Source organism: Paramisgurnus dabryanus, chromosome 9 (assembly GCF_030506205.2).
Source record: "Paramisgurnus dabryanus chromosome 9, PD_genome_1.1, whole genome shotgun sequence".
Lineage (NCBI taxonomy): Eukaryota > Metazoa > Chordata > Actinopteri > Cypriniformes > Cobitidae > Paramisgurnus > Paramisgurnus dabryanus.
Genome location: NC_133345.1, coordinates 30,228,765 through 30,242,889, shown reverse-complemented (window position 1 = coordinate 30,242,889; position 14,125 = coordinate 30,228,765). Strand labels below are relative to the sequence as shown.

Here is a 14,125-nt window from a genome sequence, read left to right as displayed (position 1 = left end):
AGCACAAATCTTAGGGTGGCACAATTAAAAAATGTATTATGCCTGAAAATGGTCAACAGTTTTCCCTTTGCTTTTAATGCTACTTGGACTATAGTTATTCTTATTTATTACTAGTATATGATTTACTAGAGACAAATAAAAATGCAAATAATTTAAAGATCAGATGGTGGAATAGTATTAATCTATCAAAGATGAGTATCAACCGATCACCGTTTGAATTGTGTATTTAAAATACATTATTTTATTAAACTATACAATGAGTTATATCCAGTGTTATCCAGTTAACATACTCTATCTTAAGTTTTCTCGACGTGGGCACCAATCTTACCTCTCTCTCTCTCTCTCTCTCTCTCTCTCTCTCTCTCTCTCTCTCTCTCTCTCTCTCTCTTTCTCTCTCTCTCTCTCTCTCTCTCTCTCTCTCTCTCTCTCTCTCTCTCTCTCTCTCTCTCTCTCTCTCTCACACACACACACACACACACACACACACACAAGACGCGTTTGAAGGGAAAAGCGCGTGTTTTCAGCAATTGCGCAGCCCAATTCGCGTCATTCGCATCCCCCCTTGCAAGGACGCGTCTGTCTGATTGCGTCTTTGCATTGACTTTGTATGTAAGCTACTCGCGCAAATCGTTGAACTTGCGTTTGGTGAGTATGCCCAATAATGAATGGAAACACATTATTCCCTTCGCGGCACCGCAGGCAGCGAGTGCACACGCACAAGCGCAGCAGGTACACTGGCAAGAGTAGAGCGAGACCTTCAGCCTATGTGCCGGGCAGGGGCGTCATGCACCATTTTTTTTTAAGGGGGCACAGTGCGCACAGCTCACAGAAATTTGTGCATACACAGACATCAAACGAAATATTATAGATTCTTCAGTCTTTTCCATGGCACTTACATTTCTAACAATCTGAGCGCCCCATGCTTTCATGCAAAAACCTCCAAAATAAATGTGTTGACTAACTTTTATATGAAATACTATTCAATCGGAATAATGACATATTGGCATCATATTTACATCTGAAACGGCATGTTTTATTTATTTACGTTTTGTTTAATGACTTTAATTGTGTCATTAATGCATTTTGCAAAACAACTGCATTATCCTATGAAATTAATGTAATTTTAAATCCATAAAGTATATAAACAACGAAAATGACATAAGCTTTAGCCACGTGATTGGTTTTAATGTTCAATAACGATTTAAAAAAATATGTTTAGATAAAATTATTAGAGGAACGGACTTTTGCATTAAATGTTACCTCGTATGTGAGCATGTGTGATTCCGCGCCCCCGTGCCCGTGAACTCTGGCGAACTTTGCCGTTGCACCAAGAAGATGAATCTAGAAATCTCTACTAATATAACGTCGAGACGGTCACATTTTAAACTATACATTTTCTACACAGAGGAGGTTAACTGCACATTACCGTCCTGGGGTTTGGAAATGTTGTGAGTGTTTCTTAGACGTTTTAATTCCTCAGAAAGCCAAAGGCAACAGCAAAGCTCATGAGCGCTCTCAGACGCTGATGACGCCAGAACAAAGAAATTTAACATGATCAAAACGGCGAAAATCTCCGAAAAGTGACAAGGATGCAGCACAGAATTTATTATATTGCGCATATTAAACAGATTAAAAGACTAGTAACAGATTATGGATGCTTCTGTGAATTTGAGGTTGCATGCAAAATCCAGTTGGCTCAAAAACGGAGGGTCAGTTTGAATGGGCATGACGTCTCTGGTGCCACAGCCCAATTTAAACCCTGACAGTGATTAAGCTTGGAACAATATGCTTTATATAACCTATAATTAACTGAGTTTTACTTACTAGTTTGTGAGTTTCTTCTGTAATGCATCCAATGGCTGAACAGGAGCGAACAGGACGTCACGTGTACGTCACATGGATGGCAGTGCGGCTGCGCGTACTCACGGCTTTGCGGGTAAAGGTGAGGGGAGGGGTTAAGATCATATTCTATTTAACACATTATACAAATGCATATTATTTTTTTACATAGTGCTTTTAGTGTACATTTTAATGAATACATATTACTACTATTATTTAAATATAAAAATCTCAAAAAAAAAATTTTTTTTTTTTAAATCTCATTCTGTTTGGGGGGGCCACTGGGGGGGCCAGTGACTTTTATGGGGGGGCCGCGGCCCCCCCTGGCCCCCCCTTGGGGGCGCCACTGCCCTCAGGTGCTTTCTGACTGTCAATCATTTTACGCATTCACAGCAATTTCCATATATGGGAGGCGGGAAGCTGAGCTTCCGCTTGTCCCGCGAGCAGCGACTTTTATCGTTTTGTTTTGTCCTTTTGTTTTCAGAGTGTCTGTCAATTGAGTTCATCCGTCGGGATGATTTATTCTTCTTACTTGCGACATTTAGATACTGCGGTCCTGCTCCATCTCTCATTACCATATTTCCAAAACTTCTGTCCCTCTGGGTGCGCGTGTGGGCGGGGTTTTTAATGAGGTGCGGGCTACGAGAGAAGACGTCACTTACTGTACACCACCTGCAAGACTAGAATAATTAAATAAAATGTTTTATTAAATTATATTAGCTTATATAAATATTATCCAGATATTTCATCTTTAAATTGTATGGGTATTTAAATGTGTACAAATTTAAAGCAAGCATAGGGCAGATTTGGCTTGTTTCAATAAAACACTACCGTGAATATAAAAAATATGATGCAAAATAAAGGGGACATTTCACCTTTTAAAGATGTAAAATAAATCTGGTGTCTCCAGAGTACGTATGTAAAGTTTTAGCTCAAAATAACATATAATTTATTATAACATGTTAAAATTGCAACTTTGTAGGTGTGAGCAAAAATGTGCCGTTTTTGGGTGTGTCCTTTAAAATGCAAATGAGCTGATGAAATGCAAACACTAATCACCATAATAGTGGTTTGTTCGATTTAAAACTCAATTGTGCTCTCAATAATTCTCTCTCTCTGCAGTAAATGACAGTGCCGTGGTTGGATAGTGCAGATTAAGGGGTGGTATAATAATATCCCTTTATTACATCACAAGGGGGGCCAAATTTCAATGACCTGTTTTTTCCACATACTTGTAGAGAATGGTTTACCAAAACTAAGTTACTGGGTTGTTCTTATTTATAATTTCTAGGTTGATACAAGCACTGAGGACCCAATTGTAGCACTTAAACATGAAAAAAGTGAGATTTTCATGATATGTCCTCTTTAAACTGATTTGACCTTGTAAAACGCAATGAAAACAGACGGGAAGATATTTTTGTTTATTTATTAATTTTCAAAAAATATGAAGCCATTAAGATTGGCATACGACAATTAAATTCAGCACAATTTATCTTGACATGAAAGACACTTTTACTCCTAAAGCTTTGATAGAAAAGAGTTTGAGAAAGTTCTCTCTCATCCGTGCCAAAAATTCTTTGCCCATCTGTAGAAATACAATTCACGTTCATATAGTAGCATTTCATTATACAATAGTATAGACATTAAAAGTGTTTCTCCATTAAGGAATAGCGTTGTTCTTCAGGACACTGATTTGAATTTTATATATGTTAAAAATAAAGGCAAAGATATTTAACAGTCCAATATGACAAAACGTGCTTACTTTAAGCAATATTTATGCTGTAAACATTTAATAAATGATATACAGTAAAGCAAGGATTGTCACAAAATCACAAAAGAACGCAACTGAGGCATTATATCGATATACAATAAGACTTGAAACTTGAACTTTTAGAAAAGTGCTTCAATCTTCAAAACCAGTAAAAAAAATTGATAATCAGCATTCACCTTTTAACAATTGGGTATCTGTAATGATGTAAACATGAAGAAAGATGTAAACGCAAGGTCACAGAAGGTACAAATTAAGATATAATATCGAGAAAAGACATTGATATTTGTTTGATATCTTCGCATTCTGCTTCAAAACACCAATTACATGGCATTATTTGTACAGGTTATAAAAGATAATGGTCTAATATTCCGCATTACGGGAAATTTTTGGCAAATAGTGCACAACTCTCCTGTAACTTTATAATGTGCATTTAAAAGCTTGTATCATAAATATACTATTCCTTAATTATGCAGAACTGCATAGATATAATCAAATCTATAGATATTTAGAAATAGCGTAGGGAGAAACTGTATGCAAAGATACAATACAAAACGTTATTTTGTAAACATCATAAACATACATGTACTGATTAAAGAGATCGGTTAATTCCCAAAGAGTTGACATTCTTCTTTAAACAACTGAGAAATCAGATGACCCTAGATCAGCTTTTGTAACATCACATTCACTTTGTCTCCTGCTTAAACTGCTCTCAGATCAGCTCGCTGGCCATCCTTCATGTCCTGTAGTGTAGAGCCACACACACACACATGTGCCGGCCCCTTAGAAAACTGACAGCTGTGATGCTGTCGCCATGGTTACACTGTTGTCATGGAGGTCTGATTTTAGTCCACACCATCGAAACCCTGAGCGTTTTCAATGGCCATGTGCAGTTTCTCACGCAATTCCTCAAATGACTCGTACGGAGGAAGATCCAAACGATTGAAACTGAAGAGACACAGAAATGAACTTATGAATGATTTGAACCTGTTGACAGACGGTCAGCTGTCAGAAGAGACTGACAGATGCTGACAGACACACAGATTAAGATACGGCTCTCACCATGTGTGCGCGCGGGGTAGTTTGTCACGTGTACCCCACTGCTCGATGGTGAACAACTGCGGCCCATTGGATCCTAAAAATATTTAAGGAAGTAACATCACAAAGATGCTATAAAGATTGAGAAAAATCTAAATTTAAAGGGACACTTTTTTGAAATTATGCTCATTTTCCAGCTCCCCTAGAGGTAAACATTTGATTCTTAAATTTTTTGGAATCAATTCAGCAGATCTCCGAGTCTGGCGGTACCACTTTTAGCATAGCTTAGCATAATTCATTGAATCTGATTAGACCATTAGCATTGCGCTAAAAAATGTAGTTTCAATATTTTTAAGGCGTAGTGATATTACGCAGTGCCCGAAAATAGTCCCCTGCTATTAAAAGTAACCAAGGGGACTATTTTCAGGCAGTGCGTAATATCTCTACGCCTGCTGCAGCCATGTTACAGCAGCAAGTCCTTGATTATTACGCCAGAATGAGAGTATAGTTCCTAGCCAAATCGGCCTAGAAGATCACAACTTTTAATTTTCCGTCGGTCTTAGTACACGATGTAACTACAGAAGAGTCAAGTTTTAAATAGGAAAAATATCAAAACTCTTTGGTTATTTTTTAGCGAGATGCTAATTGTCTAATCAGATTTAATGTATTATGCTAAGCTATGCTAAAAGTGCTAGCGCCAGACCCGGAGATCAGCTGAATGGATTCCAAAACGGTAAAAATCAAATATTTAACTCTAGGGGAGCTGCAAAATGAGCCTATTTTCAAAAAAAGTGGAGTGTCCCTTTAATAGTCATTTTAAGATGGGGCAAGACTGACCGTAGAGCTCAGAGAAGCCATTCATTGGTAAACGAGACGTGCCGGTCACAAACTGCAGCAAGCGGATTCTCATCTCTGCATCCATCAACAGTACAGTCTAAAAACAACTTCCGTTATCTTATCTGAATTACCGGTATGCTGTAATTTTGGTATTTGGTACCAATATTGCACAACAACTCCACAAACCATGGTAAACACATGGACTGGACTTAACATAAAAGTTACTTTTATGTTACGTAAGTACTGATGGAAAGGAGGATTAAAATCTGACCTTCCAGAACCAGACGATAGCAGGATGGTTCGGGTTGTAGCCATTTTTATATTTTGTGTTTTCTCTCCAGTCGTTGACATCCACATCACCTAAACCGCACATCAGCAGCTAAAGATAAGAGAGAAAGATGAAGCGAATATCTCACACACCATCACACACCATCACACACACACACTGTCTGTCTGAAGCACAATGTCTCACCTCCAGCTCATTTTCATCAAAGATCTTGATCAGGTCTAGTGGGATGAGCTCATAAAATCCCTACAAATAAAAATCAAACGCACGTCAAACTCTCAGATAGGTCCCGATGGGAGGCAATGACATGCACAGATGAAAAACTGTTGTTACCTCTTTAAACGCTGTCATTTGTCTCTGGATTCTGTCTACAAACCTCCACTGCATCACCAGACTGCAAAATACAAAACACGACCAGCTTTACTTTTGTTTAATGAATAAATTCTCACATTTTATAAAGAAAATGATCTAAAATAGGTTGCTACGGTAGTTGCTAAATGGTTGATAGGGCGTTCTCGATATTTGTGATGTCACAACTATCTGATGGTTGTTTGCCAGCCTAATTCAAGAGAGCTTCACACCTCTCTGTGTTTCTATTATATACTTCAGATACGACCCCATTTCATCATCTGCCAGATGCTTTTATCCAAAGTGACTTATAAATGCATTAAAAAAGTAAAATTATATGCCAAATATTATCTAGGGTTTGAGATTAGACTCTGTAAATGAGCAGTAGTGAATCACATTAATGACAAATGACTTTGGGAAGGAAATAAAGTTTACTAGAAAGTGAATTTAGAGGTGTCAGATGTGTTGTCCTCCACCAGGAGGCGCTAAACTCACTGAATATACTCCTTCTTATTGATGTTGTTGATGACAATCTCAGCTCCTCCCGGCTTCAATTCATGCTGGTGCGTCTGTGAAGACCAGATTATGATATTGAATATAAGAGACATGTTAAGAGATTTTTTTTATTGTTAAGATTTAAAACTGGAGTATTATTATGAAGTAAAACCTGTCCAAAGAGCTCTTCGTCTATAGTGAACCTCAGGTCCAGGTCTGCGGGGTCGTTCTCCAGGATCCATTTCAGAGAATTGAAGTACTCGCTGTCCTAAAGTCATATGAACAAAAAAACAGCATGCCCAGTGTTAGACACATGTGAATATAGCATGAAGTGTAAAATGTGTGATGTTAAACGTTAAAAGCCAGCACATCGGATCGAGACATCCCTACTGCATTGCTATTATCCGTCAAACCAATACTGTTAAAAAGATGGACGACACATATCCATACACTTCCATTGTAAAAAGAAAAATGAAGCCACAATCTCCAAAAACGGCCGCTGGCATCTTGTGCCGATGATGTCATTTGGGGTCTTTGCAGTAGCAATTGTGAACTGAAGCTTTTTTCCCATTTGACTCCATCGCAAAAACACAAATCGTAGCCACATCCATTTTTAATAGCATATTACTACTAACTAACTTAAACCAATAACTAAAATAACAGACACCATCTTTGGGAAAAATTTATTTGGTGTGTAATTAAATTTTTTAGGTTTGGTTCACATGCCATTCATTTACATGGGAAGGGCAGGGTTTATGACCTATACGGAAGCCACCAGGGGGCGATTGAAATGCTTTGGTTACACTTTCAGGACGTGTGTGGTACCCTGGTCACGCCTTATTAGTTTTGTTGACTTAAAAACTATGTTTTAAATTTTTTTACTTTTATTCTGCGTTCACACCAGCCGCGCGAGTGATTTCAATGTTAGGAGACGTTAGCGTGTCAGGAGGTATAGCGGCACAAATGGGGTGTTTAGAGCGGCGCGGTAGACAGGAATCCGCCTCATTTGCGCGTCTAGTTTGTGCGAATGACGCGAATTTAGCGTTGCCGCGAGTTGAAAAATCTGAACTTTGGCAGAAAATCGTGCCGCGTTAACCAATCAGGAGCTTGCTCTAGTAGTGATGTGATTTCCCGCGCGAATGAAGCGAGTAAACTCAAGCGTCCAACTACGTGCGAATAGCACATTTTTTTGCCTCTACCGCATTTTTTGGTGTGAATCCAGCATTAGAAAGTCCTACCAGAAAAACGCTGAGATTTTTTGTGATTGTTGCGGGCAAAAATACACGATCTTGCGGCATGTTTTATTAAAAAATGCGATGGAATATGCGGGATATGTGTGCAATTTTATGCTATGAAATTGCGTGAACTTGCCAAAATTGCGGGAACTTGCAAAAACTTGCAGCTTTTCATTAATGTTCACGTCGCGTAATTCCGTCACTTCCTAACATTCCTATGACAACAGGAGACATGGCTGCGCCTGTATGAAGTAAATGCGCCGAAAGTGCATAAATATGCGGACTTTGGCTGATTATGCATTGAATCATGCGATCGCATAATCCCGTTTTTATGGAGTGACTGATTTGAGGTTAAATCAAACAAGAACTAAAAGAAAGATGTTTCAATAAATCATGTTAAGTGACCCGTAGGACTGATGCTGATTGGTTCAGATGCACCTGTCACTCACCACAGATTCCATATCCTGCAATGTGATTGGCTTCTGCAGCATCATCTTGTAGAAGGGTCGGATAAAAAACGCTATGCAGACAAAACAAAAATAGGTGTCACAAAATCTTTCATTAGAAAAGCCTCTCTTGTAAAAACATTGCTAAAGATTATCTGAGACAAGTTTCCTATATGAACAAACAGCATCTTTAACATCTCATTTAGCCTAAATATAAGGTAACATTTTTTTATTTAATTTTTATTTTATTTTATTGTGCATATGCCTTTATGCTGAAACAAAATTGCCTTCGGGAAATATTGTATTTATAATCCAGACAGATCATTTCTATTTTCTCATTTACCGTCCAACAGTTTCCCGTGATAAACGGCCATTCCAGCGACCCGTCCGATGAATTTGAAGTAAGACAGGTGGTCTTCGTTACATAGACCAGAGTTGGGGTTTATCTGTAGTGTGTAGTTATCTCTGTTAACACAAACACAGACAACAACTGCTTTTCAAAACTGAATTTAACAGTTTGTTTTACACACCTATTTAAAGGTCAATTTCAACACTCACGTGGCAGAATACTCAAACAGCCCATAATACGGGTTAAACATTTCCTTGGAGATCAAGAAAAACCATTCCCGAGCCACGCCTCCATAGTCCAGCCCCTTCTCTCCCTCAAACTCCACCCAGAGGCGGGCCTTTAGCAGATCTGGACGTTTGACAGACAGAATCCACCGATACGAGTCTTCCAAAACAGCGTTGCGTCTCACATTCAGCTCGAAGCGGTTCGGGATGTCAGACTGTAGGCATAACAAACAATCCATAAAGATTATAAAACAATCTCCTATTTATAAAACAATGATTTTAAACTAAACAGAATAACATACAGGGGGAAATAATGTAGGGTAGGATTTTATTCACTGGATGTGAAGTGTCTCTACATCTAAATATTGTGCTTACAACAGTATTGAACTAAATGTAAAGAGCACATACTGGTTTCTTCAGTTTCTTGCGGAAGTATTCATACTTCTGTTTATAATCTCTGGAGTATGGCACAGCCTGAAATAAACAAAAACAGATCAAGACAAAAGATCATTCACTCCAGATCATCTCTACCAGGGCAAATGTAACCCGTGCTGGCAAATTAAGTCAGAATGAGCACATTTTCAAAAATTTGTTATTTATATTTTGACATTCTCTAAAAAAAACCCTTAAAAATGATGTATGATTTGTTGGAATCTGACAAAAAAATGACAGAGTTATACCTGTTTAAAGTTGATAGAGGAAGCAAAGTCAATTTTGAGAAAAATCGAGTTAAAGATTTTTTTAAGGTTCAAAAACAAAATCACCGCATTCATACCTTAAAGGAAAACACCAACGTTTTTCAATATTTTACTATGTACTCAACTCAATCTTTTTTCAATGCATGCACTTAATCTTTGTACAGCACATCATGAATGTGTTAGCATTTAGCCTATCCCCATTCATTCCTTAGGATCCAAACAGGGATGAATTTATAAGCCACCACACACTTTCATGTTTTATATCAAGACTTTTACATGAGTAGTTACACAAGTAAGTATGGTGGCACAAAATAAAACGTGGCGATTTTTGTATGTGGATAAAAAATGAGAACTATATTATATGGCAGAAGAGCACTTAGTTTGTAGCACTTCGACCTCGGACGCAGTTATATTGATGGCAGTTTGAGCGAGAGGGGGAGGAGTCTGGAGTGATGATGTTATTGGGGGCTGAGGACGAAGTGTGAATCCGCTTAAAAAATTGGCATGTTTTATTTTTTGCCACCATACTTACTCGTGTAACTACTCATGTAACAGTCTTTAAATAGGAAAAACATGGAAGTGTTTGGTGGCTTCTAAATTCATCCCTGTTTGGATCCTAAGGAATGAATGGGGCTAGGCTAAATGCTAACACATTCACGACGCGCTGTACAAAGATTAAGTGCACGCATTGAAAAAAGATAGGTATGTATTAATTCATCTAAGTTGAGGTAATAACATAGTAAAATATTGAAAAAGGGTGGTGTTTTCCTTTAAAATCACTGATAAAACGTTAAAAAGTTAAAAAAATATCTATAGGAAAAATATATGTTCAACTTTTTTTCTTTTATTGTTTGATTGACATTGAGACAGACAGCTTTAAGATCTACTGTAATGCAAGGATCTAATATAACGTTACACATCAGATATTTTTCCCAACAATTAACTTTTCCCAATCATGTCAAAACAGATATTTTAAAACTATAATTCAGTGTATGTGTATTGGGGTAGCGCGCTCACGCATATGTGCATGCTTCAGATCTGTCAGTCAGTTTTCGAGTCTTGTCCCTCTTTATAACTCTTTTAACATCAATCAGGTCCTGAACTTTATCTCTCTTAATAATTATTGTAACATCAAGCAAGTCCTGCACTTTATTTCCTAATTCCTTTATGTTTTAAAACTGAAACCAAAATGTCAGACGCGCATGTGGATGCACGCATCTTTGTATTAGATTAAGCATTTAAGACAGTACAAATAAAGATCATTTCTAGATGTTTAATGACTATTTAAAGTATTGAGATCACTAGACAAGGGCTTAATGTACTTATTTTTTATGAAAACCAAAATTTTGACCAAAACAACATTTATATTTTCTTTTGCCTATAGCTCAAAATTAGACGGTGTGCATTCCGACTCATTTTTCCCAGCACGGGTCCCATATATTACCTCTCTATCACAAACACACACCACAGGGTTTCTTGCTCTGAATATTTTTAAAAAGGGGATCAGCAAGGCTTTGATCATTAACAGGCTAAACAAAAAACAGACTTACCGGACCAGTGATGGCCGAGTTCTGCAGTCTTGGGTCTTCCCACTGTGTTACCTTTGTGTCTAAGAAAAAAACATAGATTAAAATAAATGTTTACTTATTTACAGAGCCCCTAAGGTGACATAGGAGTAAAACAAATCTAAAGTTTAGTTTCCCGTGCTCACTTGAAACTTTCGCGTGCGCACGTTAAAGCGAAAGTTTCACGTGAGCATGCGAAACTAAACTTTATTTAATTTTTGCTTCATGTCCCCTTAGGGGCTCCGTACTTATTCTGTTTACTCGGGTATAAAGATTTAGGTTCAAAATTAGGCACAGAACACTGTAAGTTAATTTTTGGATAACCTGTTATTTATTTGCACACATAATTTATTTGATTATAAATTTGTCACTTACTGTGATCAATGTAAAAGATTCTGCCATCGCTGTGGACCCTCTCCTCCCATCCGGGCTACAAGAGACAAGACACACACTATTAACCCCTGTGCAAAAGTCCATCTCCATTAAACCATACTAAAGATTTTGGACACCATCTGTCTTACGGGTAACGGGCCGAGGTCAGTGGGATCAAGAGAGACTTTTCTCATCTGCACGGGAACTTTTAACCGAGGGTCATCCTGTGACAAAACAAGATGGAAACACATAAAGCACAATTCAGTACAGCAGTACAGCGATGCCAAAGTCAAACTATGCACATTAAAAAATACTGTCACTGAATCATGGTACAGGAATATATTCAGGTCATACTAACAGAATACATACCATGGTATTACTATAGTACATGTGATAAAACCTTAAAGGTAAAACCCTTAAGTGTACACTTTGAGTGCTGATGCTTACCCATGTTGTGGTCTTGGTGTTGTGGTCTATAAAAAACGCTCGCCCATTTGGAGCGCTGCGTACTTCCCAGCCGGTCGGCATCAGTCCCACATGCTCCGGTGTGTGGGGGAGTGCGTGTGTGTGCTGCGGGGACACATCTGGAGAGAGAAGAGGCGGAGCGTAGCCCGCAGGATTCATGGCATTGCTCGCACCCACGGCGGGAGCGGCCGTCTCTGAGGCCGGCTGTATGAGCTGAGATATAGAGGTCAATGTTTACTAACTTCATTCAAAACACCCTGAGGTTTTCAAACTTTTTTCAAAACTGAATTATTTTTCCCAGATTCACAAACTTTCAAGGATTTCAAGGACCCGTGGGAACCCTGAAATGCTTATGAACACCACAATTTCTGTTTATGCACCCAAGATGACAGCAGATGGTGTACCTGAATGAGTGGTCGTGTCCAGGTGGTAGTTCTGCTGTTGTGATTGACAAAATAAATTCTCCCTTTACTGTCCTGCTTTTCTTCCCATCCTGGAGGCAAACCAGCAGAGGTGGGCATTATCTACAGAGAAAGAGATAAAGAGATAGAGAAAGAGAGAGAGAGATAGACCAATTGATGCTGGGTCTTCAACTATCAATATATAGGTATGCGTCAAATTTGTATGGCTAGTCGATACTTAGCATACACAACTTGACCGAACGCGGTAAGTAAAAACAGACAATGTGTTAAAGATCATAAATAGCATCTATAAGCAGTTTGTGACACACACAGTCCTTATCAGGTAAAGTGATGCATAAGGGAAGATGACACCAAGCATGTTTATGAGGCCAAAACCCAAGGCATTCAGCACAGATAAACAGCGCGCATAACGCTCACTTTCCATAGAAAGTCATTTAAAAAAAAGGTGCTTGCAACTGTGATCGGCCCCTTACGATGTTCAGGGCATGCTGGGATATATGGAACAGATTATACACCATAAGAGGAGAGAAAAACAGAGTAAAACACTTTACATTTAGCTGTTTCAGGCAGATATGCATATGAATGTCATCAGTCTTACCACAGGATGAATGGGATGCTCTTCAGCAGTGAGATTCTGTCCACTTCCTCTACGACTGCCGTGACCCTGTGGCTGAGATCAACACAACACTTAACTATACTGTAATATTAAACACTCTTAATCTGCTTGAAAAACAATGCAACAACGTGACATAAACAAACATAAACCATTTTACGTTTCTTTCCAATGTTTTTACAAATGTAACACTAAGCCAAACATTGTAGTAATGAAGCATAAACGCATTTATTTTTGTTAACGCATCCTATAAAGTGTATATATAAACAAATGAAATTATTTATTTACTTTATTTTCTGTTTGGTGAAAACAGCATCATAAGCCATTTTTCCATCCAGTTTTTGCACTGTTTTTTGTCGACAGTGTTGGTATAACTAGTTACTAAGTAATAATTAGTTAGTGTAATCTAAAAGTGCATATTTTTTTTTTCTTGTCAAAAATGACAATCATTTTGCTAGATAAGACCCTTATGCCTTGTTTGGGATCGTTTAAAGTCCTTTGAAACTGCAATTTTAAACTGCATTAAAACTGTTACGTGTTGTGGTCCATTAAAGTTCATTAAAATGAGAAAAATACTGGAATGTTTTCCTCAAAAAACATAATTTCTTCTCAACTAAACAAAGAAAGACATCAATATTTTGGATGACATGGTGGTGAGTAAATTATCTGGATTTTTTGTAAGAAAATGGACTAATCCTTTAATAAATTATAATAACCCTGCTAAAGAAAAGAAATAAATGAATATGAACAAAGCAGCAATTCAACACAAATTTTTAAAGATGCTGTTGTGCCCTTTGAAGGTTGCATGTGCTGATTATCTATCATGCGACACTAAATGTATTTGCGTTAAAACTATTTTTCAAAAAGTGTTTTGCAACATTTGAGGTATCTACACTGCGTTTGTGCTAAACCTAAATAGAAAATTATCTTGTCGACATTTGCAAAATTTAATAAGCTCATGATTTACAGAAAGCATTTGACACTATAAACCATAATAATCTATTGCATAAATTATATGATTTTAATTTTTCAACACATTCTGTAAATTTGATCAAATCTTATCTTTATTCTCATTCTCAATTAATAAAAATTGATAATTGTAATTCTAATTTAGTAGGTCTATCA

General features: G+C 37.6%; 1 protein-coding gene across 2 annotated transcripts in view; it reads right to left on the bottom strand.

Moving 5' to 3' along the window:
- Nucleotides 1-3,245: 3,245 nt before the first annotated feature.
- Nucleotides 3,246-14,125, bottom strand: part of nedd4a (NEDD4 E3 ubiquitin protein ligase a) — a 47,489-nt gene continuing 36,609 nt past the window's right edge. For both annotated transcript variants that reach the window (XM_073815785.1, XM_065283691.2), the window contains 18 exons: nucleotides 12,986-13,057; nucleotides 12,370-12,489; nucleotides 11,948-12,178; nucleotides 11,650-11,724; nucleotides 11,504-11,558; nucleotides 11,114-11,172; nucleotides 9,274-9,339; nucleotides 8,851-9,080; nucleotides 8,636-8,757; nucleotides 8,296-8,366; nucleotides 6,784-6,879; nucleotides 6,612-6,685; nucleotides 6,102-6,162; nucleotides 5,955-6,014; nucleotides 5,754-5,861; nucleotides 5,483-5,579; nucleotides 4,670-4,742; nucleotides 3,246-4,555 (listed from right to left, as the gene is read on the bottom strand). In XM_073815785.1, coding sequence (XP_073671886.1) covers nucleotides 4,453-4,555; nucleotides 4,670-4,742; nucleotides 5,483-5,579; nucleotides 5,754-5,861; nucleotides 5,955-6,014; nucleotides 6,102-6,162; nucleotides 6,612-6,685; nucleotides 6,784-6,879; nucleotides 8,296-8,366; nucleotides 8,636-8,757; nucleotides 8,851-9,080; nucleotides 9,274-9,339; nucleotides 11,114-11,172; nucleotides 11,504-11,558; nucleotides 11,650-11,724; nucleotides 11,948-12,178; nucleotides 12,370-12,489; nucleotides 12,986-13,057 — 1,773 coding nt within the window. In that variant the 3' untranslated portion in view covers nucleotides 3,246-4,452. The remainder of the gene's footprint in view (nucleotides 4,556-4,669; nucleotides 4,743-5,482; nucleotides 5,580-5,753; nucleotides 5,862-5,954; nucleotides 6,015-6,101; nucleotides 6,163-6,611; nucleotides 6,686-6,783; nucleotides 6,880-8,295; nucleotides 8,367-8,635; nucleotides 8,758-8,850; nucleotides 9,081-9,273; nucleotides 9,340-11,113; nucleotides 11,173-11,503; nucleotides 11,559-11,649; nucleotides 11,725-11,947; nucleotides 12,179-12,369; nucleotides 12,490-12,985; nucleotides 13,058-14,125) is intronic.